This window comes from Cricetulus griseus (assembly GCF_003668045.3).
Source record: "Cricetulus griseus strain 17A/GY chromosome 1 unlocalized genomic scaffold, alternate assembly CriGri-PICRH-1.0 chr1_1, whole genome shotgun sequence".
NCBI classification, from domain to species: Eukaryota; Metazoa; Chordata; class Mammalia; order Rodentia; family Cricetidae; genus Cricetulus; species Cricetulus griseus.
Window position 1 is genome coordinate 271,595,887 of NW_023276807.1, and position 19,066 is coordinate 271,614,952.

At 47.5% G+C, this 19,066-nt stretch overlaps 1 protein-coding gene across 15 annotated transcripts in view; it reads right to left on the reverse strand.

Annotated features, from left to right (window-relative positions):
* Positions 1 to 19,066, reverse strand: part of Dock9 (dedicator of cytokinesis 9) — a 253,751-nt gene that overhangs the window by 139,507 nt on the left and 95,178 nt on the right. For 2 of the 15 annotated variants that reach the window (XM_027389661.2, XM_027389667.2), the window contains exon 1: positions 15,668 to 15,802. The exons of the other annotated variants lie outside the window; for them this stretch is intronic. In XM_027389661.2, coding sequence (XP_027245462.1) covers positions 15,668 to 15,787 — 120 coding nt within the window. In that variant the 5' untranslated portion in view covers positions 15,788 to 15,802. Of the gene's footprint in view, positions 1 to 15,667; positions 15,803 to 19,066 lie in introns of those variants that run through there. 15 annotated transcript variants of the gene reach the window in all.

Consider the following 19,066-nt stretch of genomic DNA (forward strand, 5'->3'; position numbering starts at 1 on the left):
GCCTGCCCTGCACACATGTGCTGTAGCACAAATAAGCAACCACATGTGTGCATACACATACACACGCACACATATAGGCAAAATGAATAAACGAAAAATTTTACAAAGTAATTAAGTCCATCATTATCAAATTGCTGCAGAATTATTTTTAAGCTATTAATACAAGATCCAAAAACACATGATCTCAACAAACACTATATATATATATATATATATATATATATATATATATATATATATATCTCGTGGCATCTAAGTGGGAATTGTAGCTGAGGCTGCTCTGAGTTCCCTGAACTTTGTCCTTGCCTTCTCAATGCATAGAGACTACATTTCCCAGGTTCCCTTTGGTTAGGTGTGGCTACATGACTTCCTTCTGGCCAATGATTTGTAAGCAGAAGAGATGTGACCTCTGCCACCTTGACCCTGAGAGATGCTCCTTGGGAAAGCTCCATGTCCCTCCAGGGCCACCTGCAAAAGATCCAGCTGTGGCCTGGAGACTGGAGCTCTGTGATGGAGGGATCTGGATTCTGAGTCACCCCACAGAAGGCCATGGGTCACTGAAACACCCTTGAGAACTGAATCATGTTTAGCCCCTCAGACCCTGGAGTTGTCCAAGGTGCAGCCAGAGAACCCAGCCTAACATGTGAGTAAAAGCTCATATTTCACTTCCATTATTCAACCCAGGCAGACTTAACAAAGATATTTCTACATTCTAAGAAAAAGTTCAGAACCCAAAGAAGTATATAATTTACCATCATGATGCAAAATATGTTTTAGGGACAGAGGCTAGAAAATGTGCAAAATTAAAAACCCTGGAGGTACATGTCACAAAAATCTAGACAGTCTTAAGTCTGGAATGGTAGAAGTACAGGCAATGTCTACAAAATGTAAACGTTAAAACGATTCACATAAAGCATTTAAAAAAAAAAAAATAAGAACTGCCACAAGGGGAAAAAATTCTCCAAATGATTTTTAAATCAACTTTTAAAAATGCATTCTTCTGTTTCTGTCCTTGCAGTGCACATAGCAGCCAGTCAATAAACACTGGCTGGTGAAATGAACGACGTCGTAATTAATAACATTTCTCTTAGAAGCCATTCCCATGAGCCTAACAAAACCCAAACAGGAGCACAGTTTTCTAAAATTCCATTACCCGGGGGGGGGGGGGGGGGGGGGGGGGGAAGGTGACAACTACCCAAGATGGCATCAACTCCACCCTGTCCCCAGCTTACAAACAGCCGTGGACCTCCTGTCCAGGCTCAAACAGCCGTGGACCTCCTGTCTAGGCTCAAGGCTCCTCCGCCTTCTGTCCCTTAACAAAGTGGCCGTCAGCTCCACCAGTCCCCACAGAAGAAGGGCTGAGGCTCCTGCCGACTCTGTCAAGACAATGACAGGATGGAGGCCCGAGCAGAAGTTGCTAGAAGGGTACTGCTGAGGAAGGGTTGTCTCCCAACAGTGTAATATCCCTTTGTGTGTTTTATCTGGGGTTACATTTTGTTTTAAGTTGCTCTTACAATACAGCAGCCACAGGGGCTTCCTAGTAAAGGTGTACACCCTCCAGGCAGCTGCTCTGGCGCTACACACAGAGCCACGGAAATCCTGCTCCAGCTCACCAGCAGTGCCACTTAGCTGCTCTGGGTCACCTCAACACTTAATCCTTCATCCCTTATGCATGACCACAGTCTCTCCAAGTAGACCTGAATCTTAGCCCCAGGGAGTGCGCAGGATCTCCCAAGTTTCTTCCTTCCTTGGGAACACTGCTCCCAGAACCTCCAACAGCTGGTATTCTGTGAACAGAAATCAGCAAACTTTGTAAAGAGACCGAAAATAAACAGCTAGGTTTTGCCAGCCGTTTGGGCTTTGTCAAACTCATAAACTCTGCTGTTGGATTTCAAAAGTAACTAGGGACAAACAGGCACAGAATGGATTTAAAATTTCATGAGAAATGGGCAATAGCCAGATTTAGCATATGGTTGACAAACCTAAACTTTAGAATTATTGTTACCACACTGCCAGGTAAATAACAACAACAATAATAATAATTATAATAATTCCATGTATTAGTTCTCCATGTTCACATATTTATGTGTCTCCTATCTGGGGACCAACACAGACAGTACATTTACAACTATTAAAGGCACTTGGTAATTATTTCTCAACCATTTGGTAAATCTGAGCTGCTTAAAAGGTTTGTTTCCTAATGTCCTGGGTCATCTTACCTACTTGGGACACTGAATGTTGTTCTCATCCATCAGAAACTCAGTCTCCTAGAAGTCATCTTTGAGGATGTAAGTAGTGGCTTGCCTTTATGTGCCAAAGTGCAACATTCAAGGGGGTTCACTCACATGACCCAACAACGAGGCGGACTACAAGTTAATGCCCTGGATTATCCAGCAAGACGGGATTATGACTTGGCCCTCTGTCAGTCAGAACTGTTTCTTCTCCCATATCCAACCAAACTTTTTTTTTTTCCCCTTTGAGACAGGGTTTCTTGGTGTAACCTTAGCTATTCTAGAACTTGCTCCATAGACCGGGCTGGCCTCAACTCCGAGATCACCTGTCTCCAGAGTGCTGGGATTAAAGGCTTGTGCTACCACTCCCCAGCTCAGGGAGGTTTGGCCATAAGGATAATTCACTGGGATTCATTTTCCAAATCTAAGAATTCACTTCACTTCACTTCACGCCCTGTCAGTTTACACTGTCATCCTCTGGCGGGATCTAGAACCACCTCAGAGGCAAACCTCTGGGTATATCTATGAGAGCTGCTCTAGGTTAGGTTAACTGAGGTGGGAAGACCCACGTTAGTGAAAATGGGATCATCCTATCGGCTGGAACCGCAGACTTTAGGAAAGGGATGAAGGAGTCTGAGCAGTTCATCTCCCAGTGTTTCCAACGTCAGGCTCAACACGACCAGATGCCTCATGCCCCTGCCGCCATGCTGTCCTTGTCACGATGGACCGTACCCACAAACTGTGGGTCATGATAAACCAACCCTTCTTTAAGTTCCCTTTTGCAGGGCAATTTTCAGCAATGAAGGCACAAATACATGTGCCTTATTTGATTTTTGGACTATGAATATTTTCAGATGGTCTCAGAAGCTTGGTCTCCTACAGAGCCTGGCCCTCTCTGCTGCTGTACAGGGCCACACCCACCACTCGGGTGACCACACTGAAGTCCATGCGGAAGAGTGGGGGAGGACATGAGCAGCAGGAACTGGAGTTGGGCGGCTGAGTTAACGCACATAAAAGGCAGCGCCTGGCAGACCTGGGCACACACCACATGTACCTTACCTTAGGAGGAGGAGTAGCAAATACACTTCATTTACAGGTCGCATGACATCTCTTTTTTCCTTTTAACGAATGCTTCATATATACCCAACTACACAGATCCGTTCATAGATCGCTCCCTCCACTGCTCATGAACATATGAAATAAGACAGTCCACGATGGCAGGGACATGCACAATGGCAGAAAGACAAAGGCCTAACAGAGAGAAAGCTATAATAGGGATGACACCGATATTCGGGGAGCTGGGCGAAAGGCTGACATAAAGCTCGAATTATCTTCCAGGCTGAGTGAGGATACAGTTCATGTCTGGGAGGGGCGTGAGTGGGGACTGAGGTGCTCAGAGAGCCACTCCTAGTAGGGTAAATCCACCAAGGTGGCAGGGTGTAGCCTTCAGGAGAAGAGAGCCAGTAAGGTGCTTGTTACATGGCGTTTATCAGGGCAAGAAGGCTGGGGTCGGGCAGCCCCACTACTACCTACACTACTCCTCACCAGGGGTAAAAACACAGTGTCCAAGGAGTTCGCCTTACAGTTTTTTTGTTTGTTTTTTGGGTTTTTTTGTTTTGTTTTGTTTTTTGTTTTTTTCGAGACAGGGTTTCTCTGTGGCTTTGGAGCCTATCCTGGAACTAGCTCTGTAGACCAGGCTGGCCTCGAACTCACAGAGATCCACCTGCCTCTGCCTCCCGAGTGCTGGGATTAAAGGCGTGCACCACCAACTCCCGGCCTCGTCTTACAGTTTCTATTGCTGTGACAAACCATGACCAAAGAGCAAGTTGGGGCGGGAAGGGTTTGTTTGGTTTATATTATGTATCACTGTTCATCACTGAAGGAAGTCAGGACAGGAACTCAGACAGGGCAGCAGCCTGGAGGCAGGAGCTGATGCAGAGGCCATGGAGGGAGCTGCTTACTCGCTGGCTGACCATGGATTGCTCAGCCCACCTTCTTACAGAGCACAGGCCCAGCTGCTCAATCCACTTTATTTTAAGAGAACCCAGGACCAGCAGCCCAGGGATGACACCACCCACCATGGGCTGGGCCCTTCCCCATTGATCACTAAACAAGACAATGCGTTACAGCTGGATCTTGTGGAGGCCTCTCCTCAGCTGAGGCTCCTTCCTCTGTCGGCTCCAGCTTGTGTCAAGTTGACACACAGAACCACCCCATACACGGAGTCCCACAGGAATGGCTTGATGCAAGGGCCACGGGATCAGAATGGCCTTGGGAAAGTACTCATCTCAAGGACTGCATGAAGGAAGGTTAGCATTTCTCGGGTACTGAACACAGTGGCCAACAGAGCAGAAGCATCCCTACTGTGCTCACGGGTGCCCTGCCACTAACCACTCCGCCAGGCCTTACGAGCCCTCATTCCCCACAGCACATGCCTCCTTGGATGAGACGGTCCGTGTTCATGCACACCAGAATTCCAGACGGAAAGGGGATCAAACCAGGAAATCTTCCCAGTCCTGGGAAAATGGGATGCCTCTGGAAGCCAGCCGACCTAGAGAATGTTCATCTACAGCACAGGTCAGCTGTGGCCCAACACAAGGTCTGCACACCATGGGAAGAGCAAGTCTCAAAAACTAAAAGAGTAACCCATTGTTCATTCTCCAGCCACAAGGGCTTCCTGTGAACTTTCTAGACATTTCTTCTGTCTCAGTTACTGAGTGTTAACACATGAGATCCTGAATGTCACACTTCCTAAAATAGCAAACAGAAGAAGTGGCAACTCTTGGTAGGCTCTATTTTGAGAAACAAGAAACTCATCATTCCTGCTCATGAAGAATTTAGGACTTCCCTTGGTTTCTCTTCAAGGGGATGAAAACTATTTAACAGCCAAGTTGAAGGGGTTTAAAAAAATATAGGCTGGCGAATTCAAGTTGCTGGTGCCCCAACCCAAACTGCCAAGACCCCAGAAGGAAGCTAAAGACAGCTCCATCAACTTTACAATAGGTTCTCCCTGGGCATAAAGAGTGCGTGAAGCAACAAGTTGCTCACAACAGTGGGCTTGTGTAGGGTGGAGGGGTGTGCAGCAGGCACGAGGAGGAGCACCCATGCTCAGGACACCTCAGATTTACTGGAAATCCAATGTGAGAGAGAAAACAAAAGCTACTGTATTCTAGGTGGCTGCTGCCTGATATGAACAGTGAAACCATGGACCAGGGCTTAAGGAACTAACAAGAGATGACTAACAGTCTCACCCAGCTTCCTCCGAATGGGTGGGTGGCACTGGAGTCCACAGGAGTGGCTCCTAGAGAGGGGCCCTTGCTCCAGTCTATTTAAACAGTCCTCAGTCTCGTCCCTAAAATGCAAGCAGATACTCAGTTGAGGGGGTGGCCGAGGACTAGTTCAAACCTGGGTGATCACCTCCAGTCTACAGCACGTGGGGCAAAGTGAGGCCAGTTGAGCAAGTGGACTGTAGAGGGAGAGCTCTGAGGACACGGGAGAAGCATGGGAACTGAGACACACACACACACACACACACACACACACACACACACACACACACACTTCCAGCAGGGGAAATGACCTTCCATCACCGAGTAAGAGATGTTGTGACATTAAGACCAGGAGACTGCCTGCCAGCGTGCTAACACACCTTTAATTCTTCCCAGGCCAAGGCTGGGGTTCCAGGCTAGCCTGGACTAACAGTGAGTCCTTGTCTCAAAAACAAAACCAACAAACCTCAGAGACCACAATAAACATGACACGTAGCATGTGTAAGAAGAAAGGTCTAGAAGTTGTTGGCAAGCACACTAAGAAAACTTGAGGGGTATGTGCATGTGCCTGTGTGTGTGCATGTGTGTGTGCATCTGTGTGTATGCACGTGTGTGTACATGTGTGTACATGTGTGTGTGCCTGTGTGTATGCACCTGTGTGTATATGTGTGTGTACATGTGTGTGTCCGTGAATTGTGTGTGTGTGTCCGTGAATCGGTGTGCAGAGTCCAGATGCCCTGGAGCTGGATCTCAGGTGATTGTGAGCCACATGGAATGGGGCTGGGGATCAAACTCTGCATGAGCAGGACTTGCTCTGAGTCACAGCCTTGTACCCCACCTTGTACCCCATCCCCCTGTACATTTTTGTAAAGATGGTTAGGAAACTTTCACGCCATGTACTTGTGGTGGTTTGAATGAGAATGTCCCCTACGGATCCAGAGTTTGCATTCTTGGTTCCTGTTTGGTGGCATTGTTTGAATAAGTTTAGGAGGTGTGGCCTTACCAGAGGAAGCATGTCACTGGGGGCCGGCTGTGAGCTGACACAGCCATGTGCCATTCCCAGTGTGCCTGCTTATAGATAAAGACATGCTGCCCCAGCTCCCACTGCCACGCCCCCACTCTGCCTTCATGGACTCTTATCTGGCTGAAACTAAGTCCAAACAAAGTCTCTTCTGTAAGTTGCCTCAGTTGTAGTGTTTCATGGCAACAGTGGAAAAGTAACCGATACAGGGCATTATGAGCTTGTACAAACATCTGAACTTGAGGATCATCCATTTAGGCCTCCTGTTGCAGGAATGGACCATCTGACTCCCTAAGAGGAGAGTCTGCAGTCGTAGCTCAGGTTCTCCCCTCCGCCCCCACCTAACAGCGCAGGCACCATTAGAGATAAACATGGGAGGCTAATGGAAGCTTCCCCAAATGTAAAGAACACTTGAGCCCCAGCAATAAAGCACAACAGTGAGGATTGGAAGACGGTAGCCCAGCATGAGGATCGCCAGACGCTCAGCCGTCTGTCTACACGGACTTCTCACTGCAGTGAGGCCTACTTGCTTAGCAGACTAACTCCAACAGTGGCATTCCCGAGTCCCGTTTTCTGCGGTAGAACCAAGAAGTCGTCCAATCCCCACTCTGGGGCTGGGGGGTGGAGGGTGGTACTTCGAAAAGCACTGAACTGGCCACCAAATGGTGGTTTTGTTGGTCGAGCACAGCCACATGAGGGAAACCGTCCGCTTTAAAACCGTGTGATAGCCAGTGAAGAGTGGGGCTTTAAGGTGTCATTTCTATGAGGGGCCACAGCATTCCGAAATTATTAACCTACTTCTCAAGTGAACAGAACTAAAGACTGTAGTACACCGTAAAATCTGAAGCATCTGGAAAATGGGTAAGAGACATGCTGGGCTATACGCCGATGCCATAGCAATATTAATATCAATTACCTAAAACCCAGGCAACTGCTCCCATTTAGACAGCTGTGCTCAGCAGGGATGCTGCTGAGAATACCAGTGAAGAGAGGAAGACAAGGCAGGAATTTAGGGAACCTCCTCCCTGCCCTGTGCCCATGGGTCACATGAGCAGAGCGTCCCCTTTCTCTTATGCAGGCCACACAGAGGCCATGGGAAGCCCTGTGGGACCCCCAGCACCCTCTCTACTCTGCCTGCTATTTTTCTATCAATAAGGAGTGATTGATAAATAATTTTATAATAAACATATACTGTAGGCTCTTTCAGACAACCTGTATTTTCCCTTCTTTAACATCATAGCCTAAAAATTACAAATTCTACTGAGATAATGACAGCTATTTTTGAAACTCGGAAGCAAAGAGGTCAAGCAATTACACAAAAAGCTCTGAAAGCCGGTTTTAGTCTGATTTCATTACAACTTACCTTAAGCTATCGGTGCTGAAGGGTAAATATGTCTGCAGGATACTGGGCTGCACAAACAAGTTCCTGCAGGCTTATAGGGAAAGGGCAGCAGAGACAGCTGCAGTAGAGCAGGTACAGGTGGAAGCCAGAATTTAAGTTCTAGTCCCTCAAACACTGAGGTGTGTGTGTGTTGGGGGGGGGGGGTCATTATAACAGTCTAGAGACTCTCAAAGCCCAGCCCCAGGCATCCAGCCAGCACCAGCATCTTGAACCTAACAGAAATGCAAGCTTACCCCAGACCCCCTGACTCAGCAGCTCTGGGGTGACCCAGCACGGTTTCAGCCAACACTCCCAATGATTCCGGTGCCACTCAACAGGGCAAGCGCTCTACCAGGCCATCTGCTTTGGGGAATTTCATGTTAGAGATTATTTTTCAAAAATTCCTAGCTCTACCGCTTACTGACAATGTGGTCTTCAGGCAAATGGCGTACTTAACCTTTAAGTACCCTTCTCTGGGAACAGAGACATGACTCAGCAGCTAAAGTACACCTGTGTGCATGTACACATATGCTCTCATGTGCGCGCACACACCATACAAACACACACAAACACACACACACATCCTAAATTCAATTAGTACAAACTTTAGAAAACACATAAATATCCATATCTGCGAAGAGGCGGTCATGGGGTTATTGAAGGGTTTCAATACACAAGACCTGCTACAGAGCAGTGGCCCACCACATGGGTTACCAGGGCTGTGTGCAGCCATGTACGTTAAGCTTCAGTAAAATTCTGCCCCTGGGATGGCATATCTTTTGCCAGACTGCACGTCATATCTCAAAGACAATGAGAAACCAGCTCAGAGGAGTTAGAGGACTTAAGGACGGTCATGCAGATGGAAACCCAGGGTCTCCCAGCCCCAAGCCCAGGGCTATCCCTATCACATGAACAGCAAGCATGAAGGAAACATACACCCAATGCCTTGTTCCTCTGTTCTGCCCTACGCTGTGCCGTCCTCCACATGTCCAGAGATGAGATGAGTACAAGGTCTTTCTGGTCAGCTCTGGCATGGCTGAGCTAACTGTGCCATGGCCGTGGAGGCCTGACAATCTCACTTCGCAGAGAAAAAGCAGAGTGCTTGCTTCAACAACACGCCATGTCCCCGTTGGAGAACATTAATAATTTTACCCTGGAATACACGCTTGGATGCACTGATGCACACAGATGCCACCGGACAAGCAAGCACTACAGGAGTAAACTTGGCAAGGACACCCAGGCTTATGCTAACATCCTTTGTTTCCTTCCTAAAGGTTCACAAATATGTTACCTCATCCAGTGACTCACCACCCTCTGTGACAAATCCCTATTTTGGGGCTAAATGTGTAAATTTATGGACAAGTAATACTTGGTGGTACTCAGTGAGGCAGCCACTAGCTACATGTGCATATTGAGCACTTAAAGTGTGGCTGTTCTGGGGCTGCAGCGATGCCTCCATCAATAAAGAGCTTGTCTTGCAAACATGAGGACCGGAGTTCAATCCCCAGAATCCATGAAACAAACATGGTGGCAGCATCTATACTCCCAGTACTGCCACGAATGGAGACAGTTGGGGCTTTGCCAGCCAGCCAACCAGCCAGCCAGCCAGCCAGGCTAGCCTGCTGGTAAGGTCCAGACCAATGAGAGTCCACCAAGAGACAAGGCAGGATGGGCACCCAAGGCTGAGCCCTAGCCTGCATATACGCTCACTGTACACCAGTGAACCAACAAACGTGCGCGTGCGCGCGTGTACACACACACATACACACACACTCTCTCTCTCACACATATACACACACACACTCTCTCACACATACACCCCCCGCACTCTCTCACACATATACACTCACACATTCACACACACACACACACACACACACACACACACACACGCACGCACTCTCTCACACATATACACGCACACATTCACACACACACAACCACACTCTCTCACACATATACACGCACACATTCACACACACACAAACACACACTATCTCACACATATACACACACACACAACCGTACTCTCACACATATACACACACACACACTCACACACACACACACAACCGCACTCTCTCACACACACACACTCACACATTCACACACACACACACACACACACACACACACACACACACACACACACACACACAACACCATTCTGAATTCAGATGTGCAGGGAACCAGTGAGGAAGACAGTATAAGATTCCCTAGAGCTAGAGTTACAGGAAGTTGTGAGCCACGCGACATAGGTCCTGGAACTGAGCTCAGTGCCCTGTAAGATCACCAAGCATTCAGCTGAGAACCCTGTCTCCACCTCCAATTTTCAAATTTTTAGTAAAGGTTTTTTTTTTTTCTTTTTTTTTAACCTTTCTTATCTATCGTTCCCTTCACAATGGCAGATTTAAGTGAATACCTTTATCTTTGTCAGTAAGTGTGTGCGTGCGTGTGTGCGTGTGTGTATGTATGTGTGTGCGTATGTGTAAGTATATGTGTGTGTGAGTGTATGTGTGTGTGCGCATGTGTATGTAATTATGTGAGTATGTGTGTGTGAGTGTATGTGTGCATATTCGTGTGTGTGTGTGTGTGTGTGCATGTGTATGTGAGTGTATGTGTGTGTGAGTGTATGTGTGTGTATTCGTGTGTGTGTGTGTGTGTGTGTATGTGTGTGTGTGTGAGTGCATATGTATGTGAGTGTATGTGTGTGTGAGTGTATGTGTGTGTATTCTCGTGTGTGTGTGTGTGTGTGTGTGTGAGTACATGTGTGTGTGAGTGCATGTGTGTGTGAGTGCATGTGTGTGTGAGTGTATGTGTGTGTGAGTGTATGTGTGTGTGTGTGCGCGTATGCGTGTGTTTGCACGTGTGCGTGTGCGTGTGAGACTCCGCCATCCTGGCTCTGCGCCTAGCTGTGATGCAGATCCAGCTACCAAGCCCGTGAGCCTGCTCCCTCACCACGGAATCATGTATGTAACAGGTACATACCAGTGCCTGGCGTGCAACAGGGGGCTGGCTTCTAACTATGATTATTCCACCAAATGAAAGTCGGGGGCACCACTTTGCTGTATAAAACAGCACGCAGTCGATCTGCATGTACTCCACAGCAGGAGAAGTGAAATTCACCAGAGAGGTAGATGTCCCTTTCTACAAAGCAAGGCGCCCAAAGCCACTGGCGTGAGCGTGAGGCAGGAAGAGGGGCATGGAAGCCCCGAGGGACACCGTTAGGACAGTCACTCCGTTCTTTCTAGGAATGCACTTCATAAAGTCTCCGTCCTAATCCCTTAATAAGACAAGTGTGCAAACACTTCTGGGGAACACTGGGAAGCCCTGTGCCTACCGGGCAGCCCATAGCTCCCAGAGCTCGGCCTTCCTCCAGCTGGGCATGTTACATGTTGTCTAAGTGTTTGCAAAGCACGGGTGAAGCCAACACACATGTGGTATAGGAAAGCATGTCTAAGAGAGGCCCTTCGTCACTCAGGTCTCCATACTGCGGGAAGGACAGGCCTCTGTGTCCCCCGGGACTACTCGGCAACCCTGGTGGATCTCAGGTCTTACACGTGTGGCTGAAGGAAAGAATAGACAAACAAATGAAGCAGAAAAGCAGGACACAGTAATGAAGTGTCTGTGACTCTCGGGAAGAAAATGTCCTGATTTGATCACCTGACAATGTGTCACCACACAAAGGTGACAGAAACATCCCTAAACCTCACGCTACTGGAACACAAAGGACAAAGAAATGACTCACTGGATAATACCAGAGTTGCCCTTCCTTCTGAGGTGCAGACGTAGCCCCTTTCTCAGTGTGACTACTATGTCTTGCAAGCCATTAAATTCGTGACCACGGACTTCACTTTAGGGTCTGCGTGAAGTCCTTCACTCAGTCTGCTGTGTCTACAGTAAAACAAGTCCTCAGCTCCTCCCTCTGTCCGTGGGGCTCAGGCACTGGTGGGCCACTGGAAGCTGAGTCCTCTGAGGCTTTCTCTCTATATATAAGGCACGCAAGGGCGTTCACCTCGATGCTTAGTGAACATGAGTGACTACAAATATTCAATTCACAACTCAAATTCATCTTTTTAACGCTTGTAAGTCCCACAAAAATATGAAAAAAAAAAAAAAAAAACCAAACAATGTGTGTGAAAACTTGAGTCCCTTTGAATGCAGGAGTTAATCTCTTCCCTATCTTGGTGTCTTCCAACTTCGAAAACTCTCAAACCAAGACCAGTGTAACAGGCCCTACCTGCCTCAAAAAATACCCGTATCACAGAGGCTTCACTGATCTAGAACTCTGGGATAGCCACACCCTTTTCCTCTAGAGGGCTGGAAAGTAACAATTAGAATAAGGTCTTCCAGAGAACCAACCGCCTTACAGTTAGGAGGGCAGAGCGGTGCTCGCTGCTAACAGACAACACATCAAGAATAACCAGTGCAGCTGCTGAAATAGCTCAGTTGAGAGAGCGTCAGACTGAAGAATAGCCAGTGCTTCCCATGTATAGACACAAAGTCGATGTCAAGGGTTTGGGCAGGGACACCGGTCTCCTCTGCCTTCTGCTACAACTTGCCAGCTGAGTCCTCTGGCTTCTGAGGCTTTATGCTACCCAGACACATGCTGTTCTTGGGCAGCAGTGAGTGGCGCACGCCTTTAATCCCACACTCAGGAGGCAGAGGCAGGAGGATCTCTGTGAGTTTGAGGCCAGCCTGGTCTATAGAGTGAATTCCAGAGCTGTTACACAGAGAAACCATGCCTCGAAAAAAACAACAGCAAAGAAAACACCAAACAAACAAACAAAACAAAACAAAAAACAAAACAACTTTCCAGGCCTACACTGTTAATCCTAACATTCATAGGAAAGGAGGCAGAACACTCTGGAAGTCAAGACCCTATCTGGACACAAAAGCACCACCATCACCAATGGCTTTCCTACCCCCCCCCTCCCCCCGCCCCAAGTCACTGCTCAGGGAAACCTTAAACATGTCAGGCCAGAGGAAGAGGAGACACCAGTGCCGAGGACAATGGCTCACAGGACAAGCAGGTTTGCAGAAAGCACTTTAAGGTACACACACACACACACACACACACACACACACACACACACACACACCCCAGTACATTCATAAACTGAGTAGCTACCCAATTAAAGCAGAGATTCAAAGGGGAATGTTTCCTCAATGGAAGCTTTCCCCCATCTACCCCTTCTGGAGACCATGATTCTGGTATATAACCATTAAAAATAAGGTGTATGTGTGCTGGGAGACAGCTGTCAGTCAAGCGCTTTGCCATGCAACCCTGGGGAACCTTAATTTGATCCCCAGACTCATGTTATCAAGGCAGCTATGTTTGCATGTTCTCACAGCCTTAGTGCTGATGAGATGGAGACAGGAACTTAAGCTCCTTATACCTGAGGGATGAGACACGACCGTGATCTCTGATAGGTACACATGCACTCACAATCGCGTGGGCACGCACATGGGCGTGCACACACACAGGCACTCACACATATGTGTACACACACACAAATCCACGCATGGCTCTTGATGTGTTCTGGAAAAGAACTAAAAATCCTTTGATCCATGCAGACAGACATATAGAGTTGTGTTCTGACATGCATGAGACAAGCCAGGAAGTTCTTAGGGAAATGATTAACAGTGGCGAGCTTCGAGGAATGGACATGCAGCTTGCCTCCCAACTAACTCCAGGGCTTCGGCGTGGCTCAGGAGCACAGCATTTGGGGCCTTGCACACATGAGGCTCTGAATGGGATCTTGCCCCAGGGCTGGGGGTGTACTAGTTACAATCCTTATTAACTATGAGTTCTCCCTTCTAAACTGTTTATTATTTGCTCCTAGAGACTCTTTATACATAATAACTAGATAATGTTACTTCCCTAAATGAACTTTGTTCCCTGTAGCTAAACATGTCTCCATAGAGTTCACTCAAATTACATAGGCTTAGGGATCCTCACACAAACGCAGGGGCTCCTGGCACTCTACTAATGGTCAGCACCCGGAGGCTGATCTGTGTCTGCACACTTTACTGTGCTCCCCTGAGAAACAAGCTGTGCTCCCAGCAGAACTCAACCGTGCTGAGTTCTTCTCTGCTGTCTTCACAGGCAAAGAGCTCTGCCGGAGTGAGCCACCCCCCAATATCCTGGCTTCTGATGTTCGTTCTTATCTTGCTTTGGAAGGGAAAGCCCTGCAGATAAGAAGGGTGTCGTGATCAGTTTCCTTCCCTCTGCACACACCTCTCTGCAGGTGCACGGAACTGGACCACCGTTCCACTGGACCAGAAGTTTCCATGCCCCAAGGAGCAAATATTTCCCCATGTACAACTGTAGCCTGTAGCCAGCCCAGCCTTGTCATTTGCTATTCCCTGTGGAACTGTCTGGAGTGAGATTTAAGTTAAAAAAATAACTACAGCATAAGCTGGGGGTGGGGGGAGAGGTTGAACACTAGAAAGAGAAGTCAGTGTTTTAAAAGTCACTTTCATGAAAAAAAAAATCACAACATCACAAGCCATTGGGCCCTCTGTACCAGGAGAACCATAAAAGAGCACATTTGACGACACTCGCCAGGGAGCCCAAACCACACAACTTCCATACACTGCTCACTCTGGCAGGCATGCAGGTGGCTCAAGCCATCAGGCTAGAAGAGGAATCTACGATAACAAACAGACAACTGTTTCTAAACATTATATGCCAGAAGGTGGGGGGGGGGTGTTAAATGTCTAAGATGAAAATGAGCTGTGTGTGTGTGTGGTGTGGGGATCAGCTTACTCGACTGACCCAGTCTAGGATAAGCAAAGCAATGTCGAAGGCAGTGCGGTATCAGGCAACCTCCCTCATCACCAAGGGAAGGGATGCTGTTCATGTCAAATTTGTTCTTGGAAAACTTTAAGCTCCCATCCTTACAGCTAATTAATTGCCGAGGCAGTTAAATCACAACCGAATTTCCATGTCTAGAAAAAAAAAAAAAAAAAAGGAAAGAAAAGAAAAGAAAGCTACATAGGCACACTAGGCACCCGCTTGACAATCCCTTTGACAGATCACGTGAAAGGCTCGATTGTCCCCTCTGCAGAGCAGGCTGGTGGTTTGTGCAGCTTGCTTAAAAAGTTATGTGCCTGTATTGTACTAAAGAAATTCCTAAGAGAAGCACAGCCTACTCGTAGATGGCTAACAACACAGTCACTTTTCACATTCCCCCTCCCAGAGCCTACCAGGGCACTTGACTTTGTCCAAACTGCTATGAATTTAGCTAGTGTTAAAACATCAGCTTTTGTGTCTGTTGCCTCACAGTTAAGATTCTTTGACTTTGCTCAGAGCAAACCCCCCACCCCCATGAAAACAAGCGAGGGGCAGAGAACTACTCCACTCTTAAAGCCCTCCTCAGCACCTGCCTGGTTCTCTGGCTGACATAAACAGGTAACGCACAAACGTGTTTAATTCCGCAAGGTCCTTTCTTCCCAGCTCCCAGGTTGTTATCAAAACAACCCTGGCTGGGTTTATTTCTGAAAAACTTTGCAGCCAGGTGTGGCAAAATCTTAAACCATACCAAATTGTTTCACACAGAGTTGCCTCCTAGAAACCTGTTCGCCCATGAACATTTCTTTCCTCACCAACAAGAATGGAAGTAGACTTTAGGTCAGCCTACAAGGAAAGGAAGAGAGGGAAGGGCTAGCCAGAGACAGATGGAGCAGTCAGAAAGTCAGAGGGGCGAGAGTCAGCAGACTCATCCACGCACAGTCACAGCCCCGAGTGCGGGATTCTTACCAGCACAGAGCTCTCCGCCTCCGTGTCTCCCGGCGCGGAATCCTTGTACTGCAGAGGGGATTCGATGACCAGCTCCTTCTTGTCATTTCTACCGCTAGTCCTGTACTTCTCAGCCTGCATTCTCCACCCACAACAGTGGCCAGAAAGCCTGCAGCAGGGACAGCTGAGAGTCCCCTACTGCTTGATGCTCGGGCACACCACTGGCCAGAGGAAGGAAAGGAAGCTGGATTCCCAGGCACGGAGGGTCAGCCTTACTGGCTGGATGTGCAGAGCCTGAGGGGTGGGAAGGCATGACCGAGAAGGCCAGCCTCCAGGGGTGTTACTACAGCTTGGAAAATGGGAGGCTCCTGCTCTCGGGCCAAAGGAAAACAAACCCCAAACAGAACAATACACAGTGTACTCCCTCGGTGCTGAAAGACCAGCCCCATTGTGTCTGTTCCATGTGGCGTGGCGTGGGCCAAATCAATTTGAGTCCAAATAGCACAGGGCAGGGGGGAAAAAGCCTGTCAGATCTCAGTGAGACTCCTTAGTAATCGCTTCCACTCTGAAGCTCCCAGCCTAAAGTTGCAGTTTCAGAATGCGTTCGTTTGTGGTACAGCTAAACACCAAGTATGTGGCCAAACAGGACCAAACAAGCAAGCAGGGGAGTTCCTAGGAGGTGCAGGGCAAGAAACCACTACTCCCTGAAGGACAGACAGCAGCAGGCAAAACCTCCTGCTGTTTTATACCAGGGAGATTATAGTACACTGAATATTAATATTCCCTGTAGCAAAAGCATTGACTGCCAACATTTTTTTTGTACACACTAACACATGTGTGTTCCAGGAGGTGTGCAACCATGCTAAAGAATGGAGACAATCAGAGCAGGCACGTAAAACAGAAAGACTCTTCCGTCAAGAAGAACAGGAAGCAGATGGGAAGTTAAGACAAAGGTGTTGTCCTACGAAGACAGACGCGCTGGAAAGCCCGGGGAAGTACTTGCCGCCCCTCACCCGTGTTCTTCCAGAAGCCTGCTATCTTCATTATTTCCTCATATTCATGGTGGAGTGACTTTAAAAAGAAAAAATCATGCAGCAAAAAGTAAACTAGAAGAATCAGAGGGATTTGCTAAAACGGTGCCAGGGAAGCATGCACTGACCGTGGGATTAAACAGTCATCAACTTCCAGGCATCGTTTCCAGTGGACCAGCTCCCATTTAGTGCCTCTGTTTATTGCTTTAAAGTCAGGAAGCATTTAGTAACTGATACAGATTTAGTAACAGTCAGTAAACAGTGAACCTAATCCCAGAGCATCCACAGGCTCAAAGCACTGGATACTCGGGAAATAGAAACCAGAAGAAACACAGGTACAATCCCCACCTCCACCCTCCAGGCATGGTGACCAAGGCTGGCAGAGTGCAGCAGAACTCAAGTGGGAACTGAGTGGCACCCAGCGTCCATCCCCGCCCCACTCCTTCCCCGGAGCACCTGTCACAGTCATTTAAACACCAGAAATCCTTTTGAGTATGAGCATTAATTGTTCAATAAATAAATAACCAAGTTCATTTCAAACTTAATTAATTTGCTGGGCTGCTCACACCCATAATTCCACAACTCGGGAACCTGAGATAGGAGGACAACCACTTCAAGCCTAGCCTAGAATTAAAAAAAAAAAAAAAAAAAATGAAAAAAATAAAGGAAAAGAAAAACTAGTTTTGCCGGGCGTTGGTGGCACATGCCTATAATCCCAGCACTGGGGAGGCATAGGCAGGCGGATCTCTGTGAGTTCGAGGCCAGCCTGGTCTCCAGATCGAGTATCAGGACAGGTTCCAAAGCTACACAAAGCTGTCTCGAGAAAAAAAAAAAAAACTAGTTTTTATAATAAATTCATTTTTTTAAAGAGTAGGAAACATAACTCAGATGGTAGAGTGTTTGCCTAGCATGCACAAAGCCCTGGTGTCAATCCTCAATACCACACTAACCACTAGTAGGGGTACACGCCTGTAATCACAACACTATGGGGGTAGAGGCTGAAGAATCACAACTTCAAGGCCATTCCCTTCCTAAAACACATATGAAGTTCAAGACCCACCTGTCCCAAAATTAAAAAAAAAAGAAGGGAAGGGAGGGAGGGAGGAGAGAGAGGAGAGGGAGGGAGGGAGGGAGGGAGGGAGGGGGATAAACTATCCAAGACTTAGAAATTGAGTATGTTATAAGTTATCTTTCAAAATTCAGGTTTTCTAATCAAAGCTACATTCCAAAATAATATGACCCATGAATTTGAAAACTTATTGTTAGGTTACAAGAGAATTTATAAAAGCACGGGGGGGGGGGTGTTCAGTTATAATCCTGTAAAACTTAAAGAACCACCAAATCAAAATTTACAAGTGTCCTAGACACGAGAAACTATAAAGGTATCATCACAGCTTGAAACAGATACTGACATGAGCAACAGCTCAAAACCTTTTCTAAGCAGTTCACAGAATAGACCAATTCTTTCTCAGACTTCCACCGCCATAACCAACCAGAATTTCTGCACTCTAAGGAGGCACGAGTCCAAATGCGTTGAGCCAAACCACAGTAGTATTTGGTAGTGATGTGAAGGTATCAAAATGTTACTCAAGATATTTCCTGCGTCCCAGCCTGCTTCTGCTCCACCTTCTTACCTGCTATTCACAACTCCACATTCTTACACAAGCAAACTGACGCAGAGGCCACATGGCAAACAAGGGTGAGGACCCGTCCGTGTGCACACTCCACCGTGACACTGTGCTACACTGATTTATTCCAACTATGCTCAAAGTGCTAAAAAAGATGTCAGCCAGCAACTACCGATAATGTCAATGTTTGTGTGTGACCCTATCGAGTTTTATCGCAGCAGAAAACCATCTTTGTGTGCTGGCATGGATGGTCACTTAGTGGAAACTCCTGTTGTTATTCCCATGCTAAAAAAGGAGACTTCAGTCTTAAATTCAGGACAGTTCCACCAACTGCACTGTTGCAATACATTACAAAGATCTCCAGCAGCTAAAAATAAATCTTCTAGTGTCTGGGGGGATGGGGGCTGTGCCTCTGCAGTCTGAGCTCCCTCAGGCTGTGAGGTCAAAGCTAGCCTGGGCTACATTTCAGGACCAAAATGGAATGTCAGTTCAAGGAAGCATGAGGACAACAGTTTGGATCTTCAGCACCCATGTGAAAGCCCGGGTGGCGGTGCAAGCCAGCTGCTGGGTGGGGGTGGGGGGGACAGCAGGATTTGGGAGCTAATTTGCTAACCAGTAGGAGAATGGATGACCTCCAGATTCAGCGAGAGATTCCATCTCAAAATATGAGGTGAAAAGCAACCAAATATCCCAGAGGGTGACCTCTGTGAGACACACATCTGAGTGCATACAAGCAGACACCTACATGTACACACACGTCT